The sequence below is a fragment of the Natator depressus genome, chromosome 4, assembly GCF_965152275.1.
Source record: "Natator depressus isolate rNatDep1 chromosome 4, rNatDep2.hap1, whole genome shotgun sequence".
NCBI lineage: Eukaryota > Metazoa > Chordata > Testudines > Cheloniidae > Natator > Natator depressus.
The window spans coordinates 14,906,274-14,923,131 of record NC_134237.1 but is presented as its reverse complement, the minus strand read 5'-3'; the positions used below and the strand labels follow the sequence as shown (position 1 = coordinate 14,923,131).

At 43.8% G+C, this 16,858-nt stretch overlaps 1 protein-coding gene across 1 annotated transcript in view; it reads right to left on the bottom strand.

The window, feature by feature from the left end:
* The window catches only part of FRAS1 (Fraser extracellular matrix complex subunit 1), a 295,924-nt gene that overhangs the window by 168,035 nt on the left and 111,031 nt on the right, over window positions 1–16,858 (bottom strand). The window contains exons 3-6 of the mRNA XM_074950462.1: window positions 13,315–13,422; window positions 10,130–10,222; window positions 6,669–6,828; window positions 2,830–2,963 (exon numbers count right to left, since the gene is read on the bottom strand). Of these exons, the coding sequence (XP_074806563.1) occupies window positions 2,830–2,963; window positions 6,669–6,828; window positions 10,130–10,222; window positions 13,315–13,422 (495 nt within the window). The remainder of the gene's footprint in view (window positions 1–2,829; window positions 2,964–6,668; window positions 6,829–10,129; window positions 10,223–13,314; window positions 13,423–16,858) is intronic.

Below are 16,858 nucleotides of genomic sequence, written 5' to 3'. Positions count from 1 at the left end.
CACCAGTATCTACCTCCCGCCGCACAGGGATCTAGTGAAGATTAATTAGTTAATATACCTAAGGTGCTCCAAACATGAAAAGTGCTACAGAAATGCAAAATATTATTATGTTAGCTCCTGCTTCAGGAGCTAGCATGTAAATCACAAGCTTCCAAAGGGAGAACAAAGATGACTGTCATAGAATCACAGGACTGGAAGGGACCTCGAGAGGTCATCCAGTCCAGTCCCCTGCACTCGTGGCAGGACTAAAGCATTATCTAGACCATCCCTGACAGGTGTTTGTCTAACCTGCTCTTAAAAATCTCCAATGACAGAGATTCCGTAACTTCCCTAGGCCATTCATTCCAGTGCTTCACCACCCTGACAGTTAGGAAGTTTTTCCAAATGTCCAACCTCCAAGGGATGGGCTGGAGAGCCAGAAACCTCCTGGGAAAGTTCATGGTGGTAATTCATAGATTTTGCCAGATAAAGTCTAACAAATGACCCTTTCTCTGACTTGGGTTTTGGGGATTGCCTCTTGTTCCCTGGAGACAAGCAAGCAAAGTGAGCTTTGAAACTGCCCGCCACTCTTTTCATGTTCCACCAGAAGCTGCCTGCTCAGGCCTAGGGAACTTTCACTTGCAGGGTATTTTTCCTCTTCTCTCCTGGCTCTTTGATGGTACGCACTGTACAGAGCATGGAGAGCTAAACAAACCCTTGGATTACACACACTGACCGTACCTTTTCCCCACACATCGTCCCACTGGAATAAAGGAGTAAAGTACCTCTTCAGGTGAGTGAGAGTGGCGGGATCTAGCCCTAAAAGAGCTTTGAAGAAAACACTGACAAAGATGGCAGAAGCTTCCTAAGTTCCCTCTTTGCAGTGAGGCAGGAGAAAGACTAGAGAGAAGGGACAGAGCTTGGCTATCTGAAGGATAACTTTCCCTGGCTTGTTTCAGAGTAACAGCCGTGTTAGTCTGTATTCGCAAAAAAAAAGGAGTACTTGTGGCACCTGAGAGACTAACCAATTTATTTGAGCATGAGCTTTCATGAGCTACAGCTCAAATAAATTGGTTAGTCTCTCAGGTGCCACAAGTACTCCTTTTCTTTTTCCCTGGCTTGCCATTCTGCCTGACGTAGCATATGAGAGAAGCTACCCGTTCCTGTGTACTATTGGAAGCCTGGACCGGGCAATACAGGTATAAATACACAAGCACAGAGCACTGAAAAAATTATAGTTATAGTGAGCAGAATGGGATTCTTGCCATGCCTGCTAATGCGCTTTCCATTAGGGCACCTTGTTAGGAAATCTATGGAACATTATCAGTATTAGCTAGGGGGGATTTTTGGTACATAAACTTGGATGCTTCTAGCTGATTAGTCTCAGACACGTCATGGCAACCATGTTCTCATTCCAGTTTCTATTAATTACGTTTTAATGACTAACTGATTAAACATTAGTGCAATCAATCAAGGGTACATTTAAGTACATTTAAGAGGAAAAATTCTAAACATTTAGAAATTTTGCTTTAATTTGCTCTAACGAACACCGCTTAATCTCGTAATATTAATTACACATCTCAGCACGAAGTGATTAGTATTCAGAGAAACAGCTGGGCTTTTTTCAAACAGGAACCAGTGTTAATTACATGAACACCTGGTCCCTTAACACATAGGTGGGCGAGCATTAAAAGAAAAAGCTTTGTGATGGGTGCTTTATTTTCCCAGTTCTAAGGTGGGAACCTTCATCACCACACACCAACGGAGACAAAATTCTGGATTTGCGACTGGAATGCGCTTGACGGGGAAACAAAAATCAGGAAAACTACAGCATCTCGAGAACGACAGTAAAGCAGAACAATGAACTCCCTGGAAGCTGGTTTCTTATTTTACAGATGAATGGGGTTGCACATGAGCAGTTAAACCCAGGGTTGTGAGTTCAATTCTTGAGGGGGCCATTTAGGGATCTGGGGCAAAAATTGAGGATTGGTCCTGCTTTGAGCAGGGGGTTGGACTAGATGACTTCCTGAGGTCCCTTCCAACCCTGATATTCTACGATGCTAAATCCAACCAGATCCCTTGCTCTTTTTTTGGCATTCTTGCCTGTCATCCACCAAATATATAAAGTACTAAGTATGCTTTTGATTTCCTGGATTACCCAGCATACTGGAATTCTTTTAGTTAACGTTCGTACAGTGCTTTGAATGTGAAAATCATTGTGTACGTGCGAGGGAATAATGACTGTCATCTTAAGCAAAGAACTGGGAGCCAGAAGTGCTCAGATTCTTTAATTTGGGCTAAATTACTGACTCGCTGGGTGAAGCTGAGCAAGTTATCTTCCTAGCATTGCTGGCTCCCAGGCTTTTGCTGTAATCAGTAGACAACACGGTCACCTTTTGGGAGTAATATTGTAAAGCTGGCTGAAACTTTTAGTTTGAAACATTTTCAACTAAATTTTGGGAAGGTTCTTGTCAACAACAAAAAATCAGCAGGTTTCAACAAAAGCTCAAAAAACTTTTGAAGAAACATTTAAATAAATCTTTGTTTTTTTCAAAATTGTTCACAGAATCAAAAAATATTTCCTGACCAGCTCTACAGAATTCTCTGGATTACAAAACCAAAAGCACAGCTGGTGTTTACAATACATTAGACTGTAAATAAATGGATGTGGCTGGAGGTTTGGGGGACTTATTTTTTTGTGGAGCGTACACTTCTCCTCTTTTCTGAATCATGTTTCCTTCAGTAATAACTATTAGCCTGCCAGTAAATATGTTCTTTTGAGAAATGCAGATTTCCCAGGGAAAGGCAAAGCTAATAAATTGCACAGATCATTGACAGGACAGTTTTTACCTGGCTGCACAACACTGGCTGACATTCGGCTGTGAAGCATTGAGCTGCCCCATTCCTGCAGACACATTTGGAGCACTGGCTGAGGTGCCACTCCTCGCCATCCCGAAACATTTGGCTGTCAAAGGAGCAGGACTCTAAGAGACAATTAAGACCATCAGAGGAGCGAAGTTCTGGAACAGCCTTCCAAGGGGAGCAGTGGGGGCAAAAAACCTAACTGGCTTCAAGACGGAGCTTGATAAGTTTATGGAGGGGATGGTATGATGAGACTGCCTACAATAGCATGTAGCCGATCTGTGACTGCTAGCAGTAAACAACTCCAACGGCCGGTGATGGGGCATTAGATAGGGAGGGCTCTGAGTTACTACAGAGAATTCTTTCCCAGGTGTCTGGCTGGGTGGGTCTTGCCCACATGCTCAGGGTCTAACTGATTGCCATATTTAGGTTCAGGAAGAAATTTTCCCCAAAGTCAGATTGGCAGAGAAGTGTTCGCCTTCCTCTGCAGCATGGGGCACGGGTCACTTGCAGGTTGAAACTAGAGTAAATGGTGAATTCTCTGTAACTTGAAGTCTTCAAACCATCATATGAGGACTTCAGTAAATCAGCCAGAGGCTAGGGGTCTATTACAGGAGTGGGTGGGTGAGGTTCTGTGGCCTGCAATGTGTAGGAGGTCACACTAGATAATCATTATGGTCCTTTTTGGCCTTAACATTTACGAGTCTGAGAGTCATTCTGTGTTTCCATTTTCATGTTTTCTTTAATTTCCTCTCCTCATGCAACTCCTTTCATCTCAGATCCATCCCCTACACTCTAGGAACTTCTGCCTCCTGGAAAGCCCAGAGGTAGCATCAGACCATGACTTTCCTTACTAACTCCATTTGGCTGCACAGCGTTCAACTGTACACATTTTTCCTGGTTTCTCACATCCTACCAGCACAATTTCACATGTGCAATGACTTTATGGACATTCACAATCATACAAAAAAGACTGCAGATGTAGGACTCATCTACTGATTAGCATCTGCAAGGAAGAACTGTAGAAGAGCCATCTCCATGAAGCTGACCCAGAATAATTGCAGTATTAAAAAAAAACCACTGCACCAATTCATTGTCCTGTATGAAATTATTTATTTATTATCTATTTGTTTCTGGTAGCATCCATGATGTATGAGATGCTTTACAAACACAAAAGAAAGCATGATCCTTGCCCCAGTAAACTGCTGGTCTCAGTCTAGTTACCAGTGGACAAATGACCTAATTGATGTTGACAGCCTCAGCAGAGAGGCCAAGGATTACCGTCAGAGTCCAAAGCTACGTCTGAGATTTAAACCAATGAAAGCCGAAGAGATATCTTAGTACTGGAGAAATGCATCAACCATGATACTTCCTCCTGAAATTGTCCTGACGTGCTTTGAGACCTACTTCTGGGTTCTGACATCTGTATATGAGGTTACAAACTACAGGTGGTACCTATATTCGCAGTGAAGTAAGTTCAGGATAGATTCATAGAGTTTAAGGCCAGAAAGGAACCAGTAGATCATGTAATCTGACCTCCTGAATATCGAAGGCCATTAAATTCACCATGTTACCCCTACATTAAGCCCAATAATGTGTGTCTGACTAAAGCCTATCTTCCAGGAAGGTAAACAGTCTTGACTCTAAGACATCAATAGATGGAGAATCCCCCACTTCCCCTGGTAGTTTGTTCCACTGGTTAATCACTGTCACTGTTAAAAATTTGTATCTTATTTCTAATTTGAATTTGTCTGGCTTTATATTTCAGCCATTGCTTCTTGTTATGTCTTTATTCGCTAAACTACAGAGCCCTTGAGTACCCTTTACTTTCTCCACATGGGGGTACTTACAACCTGTATTCAAGTCACTTCTCAATCTTCTTGTTGATAAGAAACAGATTGAGATCTTTAAGTCTCTCGCTGCAAGGCATTTTCTCCAACCTTTGAATGATTTTTGTGGCTCTTTTCTGCAACCTCCCCAATTTTTCAATATCCTTTTTAAAATGTTGACACCAGAACTGGATGCAGTATTCCAGTAGCGGTTTCTCCAGTGCCGTATACAGAGGTAAAACCACCTCTCTATTCCTATTCACTACTCTCGTTCATGCCACTGAGGATCGCATTAGCCTTTTAACCATAGTATCACGCTGAGAGCTCATGTTGAGTTGTTTGTCCACTATGACCCCTAAATCCTCTCTCAGAGTCACTGCTTTCTAGAATACAGTCCATTCGATACACATGGCTTGCATTCTTTGTTTCTAGATGTGTAACCTAGCATTCAGATGTATTAAAACTCATTTTGTCTGAAAGGACCCAGTTTACCAAGTGATCCAGAGCACCCCTGTATGAATGCCCTGTCCTCACCATTACTTATCACTCCACCAATCTTTTAGGATCTGCACATTTTATGAGCAGAGATTCTAAATTTACATTCATATCACTGATAAAAATGTTCAATCCTGGAAAAACCTCACGAGAAACACCCCATTTGATGAGGATTCCATTTATTAACCAGTTTTTGACATCTGTCACTTAGCCAGTTCTTAATCTATCCGAGCTGTTCTGTAGTGCTAATGTATGGAACTAATTTTTTACAGAGATATGCAGCCAGAGCCATCCCTTGTGTAGGGCAAATTGGGGTGACTGCTCTGGGCCCCACACTTTGCGGGGCTCCGCAGGCCGGTGCAATTGGCTAATGCAGTCGGTCCCAGAAGAAACAAATCCATCACTTCCGCCCTAGGCCCCCCCCGCTCTGGGGGGCCCCGTGGGTGATGCGATTGGCCAGTACGGTCAGTCCCGGAAGAGATGAATCCGTCACTTCCACCTCGGGCCCTGCACCCCCTAGGGACGGCCCTGCGTGCAGCACTAAGTCAATATGCCTTACAAAACTCGAAGGTAACTGCATAACATACTTAATGAACCAAACTTGTAATCTCATGAAAAACTGAAGTCAGGTTTGTTTGACAAGACAAGTTTGAATAGTGTGGACACTGCCACGAAGATGTGCTGTACAGCCTAGGGCCACTGATATTTTACTCACGCCATTTCTACCTTTTTTACTAGTCCAACAGTTGAGTCTATTCAGCCTGCATGTCACAGCTGATATCATGCGGCTAAGATATTGCAAACAATCTGACTCGTGCTAGTTTCAGCCCTGGTGTAAGCAGTTGCAAGTCTACTGAATTCAAGTAGAGTCGGGGTTCCCCTCTCTTAAGGAGGGGTGAATTTAGTCTGTAGGCCCTAAAGGATGGATAAAGTACACAGCTTCAAAAGTAAGTATAAAATCTGAAGCATCTGTGGATTTAAGTGAAGATTTTTGAATTATTTTTGTGCATGTGGTTTAAATAAGACTGTGTGTGTCTCAAAACGCAAAAGGCCTGATTTATCGGAGGGGGAAAAGAAAATCAATAATTTCACCAGCCTTTAAGAGATTTTGCCTTTAGGTTAAGGCTGAGATTTCAAAGGGACCTATGGGAGTTGAATGCCCAACTCCCATTTAATTTTAATGGGCTCTGCACCTCCAAATCCTTTAGGCAGCTTTGGAAATGTCAGCCTTTATCTACAAGAGCCAAAATGAGCAGCGTGAAAAGAGAATTCGGAGAAGTTCTATACCCCGGTGTGTGTCTGGGCAGGGTACTGCACAGGAGACGTGAAGCAAACGGATTCAAAGCAAAGGGGAAAAATACTCTTCATTGATTTGAGAACTGAAGAGATGGTCTCACCTAATCATTAAGACAATGTGCAGAGCAGCAACGTCAACCCCACTCCTTGGGGCCACTTCACTAAGGTGAAATTCACTGTGTGGGGTGCCCCTTTCAAAATACTCACCACCAGTGCCCACGCATTTGGGACAGCACTCTCCTTGAGCGACGTACTCCAGCTCCCCCCTGCCGCAAGAAAGGGGTGGGCAGGACTTGGGGGGGCAGCTAGCCTTCCCATTGGCACAGGAGCACGCCGTGCATGCAGAGCTTGCCCACTCCGTTCCATGCTGCAATGGAAAAACAAAACGGGAAATGTGTAAGCTACTTTAATAGCCAACGAGACTGGAAATAATTTTTGCTCCAGTGAGTTACCCCGCGCCAGTGCCTAACTTTCCTCTTCTGCCAACATGCCCAGGCTCTGTAACTCACGGCTGAAGCTGCAGTGCAGACACTGGTCCCTGCAACAGGGGGACATAGTAGTCCCGTTGGGATCAGTTCAATAGAGAGGGTCCCCCTGGTGGCGTCGACATAGCATAACCTAGGCCAAAGGACATACATCTAATGGATACATTCTCCCCACCCATGACTCCCTGTGTGATGGGCTGAGCTGCCATGTCTAGACCAGACACAACCCTGCAGCTATTCTGTCTTTACCTGGCTTCCATTAAAATGTTCAGTAGGATCTACACACATCTAAGGACAATATCTGTCCTCAGAAGTTTAAACTACGAACTACAGTGTATCTCACAACAGCCAAACCCTGCTTCCCTTACGACCCACCAACTATGCTGGATCTGCTCTCCTGAGCAGGGTTTGGCCCAGTAAGGAATGCACTGCTTTTTGCAGTACACTCCAAGGCAATATACAGAACCTTCTTTCCTTAGGATCATTACTGAGCAGAAAGCCGTCTTGGAAGACTCTACTAGGTCCAACAGCACATGCATCACCACTCACAGAAGGCAAGGATATAAGCTGTGATATTGTTTGAAACGGGAAATGCAAAATTTTAATTTATGTGAAACACGCAACATGGAAGTTGGGCATGGACAAAACCTGCTGTCAGCTGCAGTGTAAGCTTTTCTTTCCTGGGGTGATTACTGGGGACAGTTCTGCTGGCTAGATATTTCTAAAACAATGATGAAGACAGAAAGCATTTGCCTGGCTCATTGACAGAAAGATAATCATCTTCCCTTATGTAATCTGCTCCAGCCATTAGGCTGTACCCTTCGAATATGAACGCTGCCTAAATATGCAGCCGGCTCTATAGTAAGGATGAGACACATGAGATTGCCGGCATGAGGCTGATCTTTATTTCCTGCCTATGCGAGGCAAGTCAAGCATACCAGAGGTTACATCACAGTCACATGACAGCAATCAGCAGGCACCAACTCCAGCAGCTATGGTTACATCTCTCCCATTAAATAAACAGAACAAATGAAAATAAAACATAATAGGAGCCAAAAACAACTGCAAATTACTGCAGCCAATTAGTAAAACACTTCAGTCAGACAGAGGGGAGGGTCGACAGCTTATCTATGGTACTTATATGACTCTCGTTACCATGGCATCTGAACACTTCACAATGTATTTATCCTCACAACATCCTGTGCAGTCAGGGTGTGCTATTATCCCCATTGTACAGATCAGAAACTGAGGCACAGAAAGGCTAAGTGACTTGCCCAAGGTCACCCAGGAAATCTGTAGCTGAGTCAGGAATTGAACCTAGATCTCCCAAATCCCAGGCTAGTGCCCTAACCACTAAACCATCCATCTTCTCAATTCCCCTTTCAGAGCAATTCTGCCTGTTATTGGACATCTGTCAATAAGTACCATCTCTGAACCTCACTGGGGTTTTTTAATCACATGGACACTTATTCCTTCTGCTGTGGCCTGTTTGACTATCGAGGTGGATTGGTCCTCCTGGAGCCTGTGTTTGCATAGGTATGGGTTACAGAAGTGTATACCGTCACATGGCAGAGGTCAGTATCTAACAATGCAAGTTTCTGATGGTAATTATAGCCTCCACTTTGAAGAAGGCTAGCATGCCCAGGTCAACACTCAGTTCTTTTCCCAACAATACTATCTTGTCTCATTTAACTGCAGAGCACAGCTGAATGAATGAATGAATGCACCAGACTCTCCACCCTTCTCAGCCAAACAGGCCAGGCTATTGTGAATTGGCCCTTTCCCTTTGCATGAACTGTAGCAAACAAAACTCCCCATATGGCCATTATCTGATGGCGGAAGAAATTATAATGGGGCAGGGGGGCGGGGGACGACAACGATTAATGGTGCCTTTTGCTGCCTTCCACAGAGTGCTGGATTGAAGAGGCAGCCGCGAGAGGACATTCCAGCATTCTTTAGTGAATACATGAAGGCTTGGTTATCTGCCCAAAAGTTCACTTGAAGAGATACCTTTCATTTATGAAAGAGCCAAAAATTTCACTGACCCGGTTCCCACGTGTCATAAAAGCATGTGCATTGTGGAGTCTGAAGCCGCCCCCATATTGGCCAAGTAGATGAATTAAACATTTTGCTGATATTAGCAAGGACCACGCTCAAAGACCTGGGCTTATCTTGACTTAACTAGAGAGCGACGTGCCAGCCAGACGACATCTTACCTAGACAAGATCTACGAAGAGTGGTTTGCTTGGGGAAAAAAATTAACAAGTTGGATTTCAGTGAGGGGTGTGCAGAACCAGTGTACAATGTAGAGATTCTGAGGATTTGCTGCTAAAAGGGCTTCTCTGTTACCAATAGGCCAAATCCTGTAGTCTTCACCACGCTCCTTACTTACTCAATGCTTATGTAGGAAAATCCCATTGAGGGTTTTGCTCAAGTAAAAACTGGTAAGGTGGGTAAGGGCTTCAAGCGGTAGGCCTCTTGTCACTAGAGAGGTGATTCTTTTATCACATTTATAGTGGCCTGGATAGTCACTTTCAGAAAAAGACCACTGATCAATATTCTCTCTCACTCCTGAAATGCACTACAAAAAGTGGAGGTAATTGTTACACGTCCCTGCAGCTGCAGCTAGAAAACCCAATGCACTGGGTTCTTCATAAACATACTTGTCAGCCATGTTTCTAAGCCACACCTCCATCATGGTTTTGTACAATGTCTACTCTGCAGTGGCCTCAATCCTCAGCTATTCCCAGTGGGAGGAGCTGGGACTGAAGGAGCCATTTACTTCACTCTGATCCTGGGGGTGGCCCCTGGAGAAGTTTAGAGTAGCCCCAGAAATGAGGATTGCTCCAAACACCCCCCAATACACCAAGGGCTGCAGGGGTTAGAGGTGCAGGATCAGTACACATCCGCTGGGGACTCTCAGCTGCGAAAAAGCTGTCTGCTTTCCAGTCCCTCTAGGGGTAAAGAAACCAGAGTGAAGGTCAGGACTGACCACAGTGTGACCTTGGCGGGGAGGTTCTTTGCTTAACAACTTCATCAAGTCCAGGAGATGGCTTTTGAAGTACCTAACCAGCCACTGATTTTGCACAGGCAAAAGCTGCCACCCCTGAATTTAGGTGGACAACCGGAGAGCTAAGGAAGGGAAAATAATGTTAATGCCAATGGATACTTAAGAGCACTTACCGCATGGGTTTGGCCTTCATGCTGGCAAAATCCTTCAGTTCCTGAGGCGCACTCAGGGCAGCACATATTGGGGGCTATCCAGAGCACTTCCCCCTGAACAAATAGAAGAAAGTCCTATAAGCAGTACAGGTGGAAGGGGTGACTCAGGGCGTGGGGTTTCTTGTTGCACATGGCACTCTCAGTTTAAAAAGGAATGCTACTAGTCAAGGACTTTCCTGTGAAGAGCTGTTGCATTGCTTTGGGATGCTGAATTCATTCTTATCCCCATGGTGTGCATAGGAAAACACACACACACACACACACACACACACACACACACACACACACAGCATAAAGAATCCTTTGGGAATATGACTCATTTTTCATTAACTCCCTGACACCATCCGTTTCAGTGACAGATAGGAAAATGATTGGGAAAAACTGACTCTCAACAAGGCAAAAAAATAAATAAATAAAATTTAAAAAAGATTAACCCATAAGTGATCGCAGGGAAACTTGTTTTCTTGTTTTAAAATTTAATTTACTACTTTTTAAAAATATCATAAGTGGAAACATTTTCTTCCTTTCTCATTAGAGCTAGTTGGGAAAAAGGAAAAGGAAATTAACTGATTATCAATTTTGTTTTGTTTTGAAATTCCCAATTTTTGTTCAAGTTCCAAAATGTGACATTTTCAAAATTTGAAAAATATTGACCATCTGTATTATATTGCCCCCTCAGTGTTCCCAGAGGAACAGTGCATAGTTTGGCTGCCACACTCTGTGCAGCAGCAGGGTAACAGATGAAACCAACAGGCATGTGTGTTCACGCTACCATGTCACACTGAGGGCAGGAGACATTAGTAAAAAAGTTGGCAAAAGCTCTGGAGGTGCTTTGCTTCCATTCCTGGAGCATCTCCAAGGGTTGTGCATAGCAGCTTTTGCATTCTCATTCCAGCCTTCCCAAATGTATTTTAAATATCCCAGACCCTGGCAGTATGCCGCACAGATGCCACAAAGGAATGTGATATGAGACCTTATCCTGGCAAGAATTTCACAGATGTCAACTGTCATCTGAGGATGCTTGGTACCTTCTGGGCAGTGCTCAGCGTCCCTCTTGATTAGGCCCGCAGTGACCAAACAGAGACAGACAGCTTTACTTGTACAAGCCAAAAACAAGCAAACCCCACCACCATTTCTCTCACACACACACACTCAATGAAGTAGCCGAGAACATGAAAAGGCAGCAAAGAGGGGCAATAATTTAGGTTTTGCCCAAAAGTCACCTTCTTGAAAATAAAACTCTAAAAATGCTGTAAAAACTCCATGGCCCACCTGTGCTGCCACAACAACTAGTTTTATGCATCGAAAAGCCAGGGCTGGCATTACGGGGTAGCAAGCAGGACAACTGCCTGAGGCCCCCAGCCACAGGGGCCCCCACCAAGCTACATGGCTCAGGCTTCAGCTTTAGCTTCAGCCCCAGGTGGCAGGGCTCAGGGCCCCAGATTTCAGCCCCATGTGCTGGGACTTCAGCTTTGTGCCGGGGCCCCAGCGAGTCTAATGCTGGCCTTGCTTGGCAGCCCCCCTGAAACTTGCTCATGGCCCCCCAGGGGGCCCCGGACTCCTGGTTGAGAACCAGTGCTCTATGCCGTACTGTTGGAAGTAAGATCAGCAGAGGCACTCAAGCTGGAGCTCCCTCCAATAGAGACCAGTACCAGCTGCTTCCAAGAAGGTTGAAGACATCCTGCAGCATGCAGTTAAAGAATAAATCAATGATAGGAATAGTTCCTTCCTTACCCCCTCAATTAGTGGCTGGTTTATGCCCTGAAGCACGAGGCATGACCCCCTTCCTAAAAAGTTCTCTTAAATTAACGTAAAACACTGAATTTTCTCATTATCCATATAACTGTCTATTCCTTTTTGGAACCCTATTCCACTCTTGGCCTTGATGATATCATGTGACAATGAATTCCACCGGTTAATTATGCATTGCATGAAAAATTATTTCCTTTGGTCAGTTTTAAATTTGCTGCCTTTCAATTTGCCCTTGTTCTTTTGTTATGAGAAAGGAGTAACAGAAGTGTCCATGCCATTCATTATTTTGTATGTCTCTTATGTTTCCTTTTATTCACCTCATCTCTAACATAAACAGAACCAATATTTTCAATCTCCCTCTAACAAACAAACAGCATCAATGATGGAGCAAAAATTAGACCCCACCTGTTCTTTCACTGTGAATAACCTATGGCTGCTTCCAGGAACACTAGCAAGACCGTTTTAAAGCTACACGATTTTTATATTGGCAGGGTCTCTTCAAAATACAGACTTTTGTTGATATTCATATGTTCCTGCCCTCAATCTGGGCCCTACAAACACAAACCCTGCACCCAATTAGCTACAATCATTAATGAAGGCTCACAGGAAACAGAGAAACAAAAAGACAATGAAAGCCCAGCAACAACAGCAATAATCACCAAGGCACACCAAACGAAAAGATGGACTAAAAGCACAATTCTAGCTCTCTTACTGTTTATTAGAGTGGAAAGTGTCCATCTGTTTGTTCTACAGAGACCCAGCCCCCTGGGCTCAGTCTAAAGGTGATTATCAGCCATGCCTAAGCTGTGGTCGAACACGGCAGCACACTGGCACCTTTTGAGATCAGAATACTCTTGACAGATCACTTGCCATATGTAGCATGCAAATGGTGCCATTGCCAAGTTTCCATGTGAGAAGAGAACAAACTGGTTGGACTTCAAAACACTGCCTTTTCTGTTCACAGGGGGCCAAATCCCCTTATCATCTATGCCTGTGCAATTCCGTGCAGTCATTTACATCAGCGTAGAGTGGGTGGAAAATGTTACCATTTTGCACCCACTTTTCACTTCCTACCATTCCCACTGATGAAAATGGAACCGTGACAGGGCTGCTGCTATGCTAGAGAGGAGCCATTAATAATTGGGTGGTCTATGCAAGTTTAACCATGACACCCACGAAAGAAAAGAGATGCTTTGCTTACATTGCGGCTACAGGACTAAGCCCCTTCTGATTGTCCATTCCACTCCTGCATGAATCATAGACTGTGTATATTCCAGTATAACACTTTCCCAAACCTGTAGTTACCCAGAAGGCTTAGGTTGAACATAGAGAGAAAAACCTAATGATTCAAATACTTCCCATCCCTTGCATAGCAAGCCAACAGGCATATTTACCTTCTGAAAGTCACACCGAGGGTTTTTGCAAACGGCAGGTTCACAGATGACAATGTCACTATGGCATCTGCACTCCTGGCAAGAATCTGGCTTCCAAATTGTGTTGTTCTGCAAACAAACATAAGCTCTGAATTAAACTCGCATCAAGTGTAAAACATGTGGAGTTATCTCATGGCTAACAGTTCAAATCAATTAAATAGGCACAGAATAGAAAGGCAAACTCTACAATGGACTCCATCTACTCGATGTTGATTAGTAACCCCAGGCAGTAATAAATCCAGGGCCATTCATTTCATAATTTAAAAATTAATGAAAAGACAAGGCCATGCACAGAAAAACAATCAATCAATTCCAACTGCAAGATAATTGATTGTACGTGACCTGCAATAGCCACAAGCTGATTTGAAATCGCCTGTCTTCTGTAAACAAATCTAGGCTGAGAGTTTCAAAGCTGCCTCGGGGCATCCAAATCCGCTAGGTGGCTTTGAAAACAAACAGCTTCGGCTATCGCTGATCATCCCAAAACATATATTTGCTGCTGCTAGATATTTACACGAACAGCAGTTTGACGTTGACTGCGGCACCATTAGCCACACCACTTGCACCTCCGTAGCTCATCAGGAGTAAAGCCAATAGTGTTGATACAGTACACCATTAAGGGACTACTTTCAGAGGTGCTGAGCGCCTGTAATTCTCACTAACTTCAAGTGCAGCTGTAGGTGCTCAGTATCTCTGAAAACTAGGCCCTAAATCCATGCACAGAGTGAGAGGTGAAAATCATTCCTTCTTGAATTCACACCTATGGAAGGGATAATGGGGGGGGGGGTCCAAAAAATTCAGCTCATGCCCCTCAAGAGGGAGGGCTTAGGGGTCTACGGAGGAGGTGCACAGAAGGTTCTAAAGTTATGGGCATAATTTTTCAGACTTAGGGCCAGACTCCAATCATTACATTTTGATGAAGGCAATTTTTCTATTATCAATTTTGCCCGTGCAAAAAAAATCCAGTCTTGTATACGAACACTGTATTGTCATGAGAAAACTGACTGCTGTGGGTTAATCACCTCACTACCTGCTGTCTGTGTGCAAAAGCGGTGTCCATTCCTACAGAGTGTCCATTCCTACAGTGTCCATTCCATTTTGCATGTGCAGAAACGTGGCAAGGAAATGTGCAAATACACAGGCACACAGCACTGTGCTTACTGTGTTAGAGATCACTTCTATAACCCTAAGGGAAAATTTCCTACTAAGGTTCATTTACATTGTTCGGGCAGCAAAGAGAGGGCGTAAAGTGAACGTAAATATAATTCACTCCACTCTCTAAGGCTCTCTTGCATTGTCAGAATGGTGGAAAGTGGACTTAGTGCAAATGAGAATCAGGCTATAACTGTTTTGGGGTGGAAAGAAAGAAACCAGAAAAGGAGTCTGTAATACACTTTTCGGAAGTAAACTTAGAAATTAGAGATCAAAGGCCAAATTTTGCCCATTTTGCTTAACGTAATCTCACTGGCTAAAGTGAGACAACTCACATGAGTAAAGCAGGCAGGATTTCACCTCCAAGTTTCTTATTGTGAGGCTTATGAACAAATTAATGGTTCCTACCTCCTTTGTTTCAGAATTCATGTTTCTTGTCCAAATTGAATTCCTCTGCAGTTGACAGTTTAGCTAGAGCAATCACTTTCCTTCTCTGCTAGTGTTTGTTTTGTTTTGTTTTTTAAATAACTGACAGCTTTATAGACACATGAAAAGTACTGGGGGTTAGGAACACTACCATTTCTGGGTTTTGTACTAAATACTTATTTGATCATTGTTTATTTTTTAAAACTTTCAGTTAACTAACTAAAAACAAGGGAGAGGGTTTCTTATCTGAACATTGTTTTTCATTATGCAGCTATTATGTCTGCACCGAACTGCCTTTTTGCCACATAAGAGATTAATTAACTCTACATACAGAAAAATCTCTATGGAATCAAAGTTAAATCTCATCGAAAATTGAGTCGGAATAGTGCCAGATTCTGCCACCTACGCACACTGAGTAGTGACTTGCTCCAATTAAACTGAACTACTCCCGGAGTAAAGTGCTACTCAATGTAAATAAAGGAGGGAAAATGTGGCCCATGGTTTAATACCAATGATACATTTCAGGCTAGCTGCAAATACTATTCTGGCCACGGGAAAAATATGCCAGCATCCTTTAGGGGCTGCATTTTCACAAGTGCTCAGGCTCCAGCTAGACAGCTAAATGGGAGCTGAATTCTCTTCAAAATCTAGCCACTCAATCAGGTGCCTAAGCGAAAACTGTTTGGTGCAGAGTACTTTTGAAAATCTGGCCCCACGTGTTAAAAAAAACAAACCTCTCCAACCTCCTGGGATGAAAGATTTTTCCACTCTGACATACATAACTGATGGGGTCTTGGGATACTAGCCTAGGGGAAACAGGCCATCAGTGGGGATTCTCCTGCACTTCCCTTCTCTCTCTCTTTCCCACTCCCCAGCCAGGAAAGATTTTTGATAGAACTGGCATTTTCTCTGCTCCAGAACCTGCTTTCTCATTAAAGTTTCCTCCATCTGACCTTCAGGAAGTTGACCCAAGTTTTCTCTCACTTTAAAACTTTAAATGCTCCGCCAATTCATTGCACAGGGCTAGGCTTCACTTCAGCGCCTGTCCTGCATACAAGACAGCAGAGTTGATCAGAGAGGCACAGCTCCCTCCTGAACCTTCCCTTGCTCTTTGGGGATAGTAATCTGCTACTGCTCCAACTCAGCTGTGCAGGCTGGCATGGGTGGAGGGGGGCACCAAGGTTCCTCCCACCTCCTGCCCTCCTAATTCAGAGCACACTGACTTACGTGCCCAGATGCAAGCTGTTAAACCCTCTTATGCCCCTGTAGAGTCTGAGCCATGACTGAGCACCCAATTTCCCTGTCACGCCACTACCAGCGGTGACTATGTTTGGCATCAAGCTGATCGGATGGAGAATTAGATTCAGGAATCCTGGAAGAAGTCAGAGCTTTAACTAAGAACTTAGTCTCTTGTCACTTTAAATCAGGCCCATCAGAGAACAGCATTTTTACCTCGTTTTCTGTGCTAATATCCCATGGAGCATGAATTCTTTTGTGGGAGAGAAGGTGGACTATGGAGGGGGGGAAAGCTGGAGCTGCCGCTAGAACTGTAATTGAAGGAAGCCTGGTGTTCATTCATTGACTTGCAATAGCATTTCATTGATGGCAAACGTTATCCTTTGTACATAGTACTGCCAGCAAACAGCTAACGAGCACTGAGGCTTCTGTGAATATAAAGCCTTTGGAACTCAGTCCTTTAGGTGGATGCTCTAATAAAGCCGATGACTGTATTAATCCTAAATACAGCAAGGGATGCGCATAAATGCACAGCTCCATTGTACAAGATATAAATGATACCCAAGAAGGATAGTCATTTCTCCTCTGATGATATAACTGCCCCTCCGCACACACAGCTGTGAGAATAGAGTGTTAGCCTAGAATCTCTCTTTCTTGTGTGATTTAGTGTATAGTTACAGAATCAATTCGG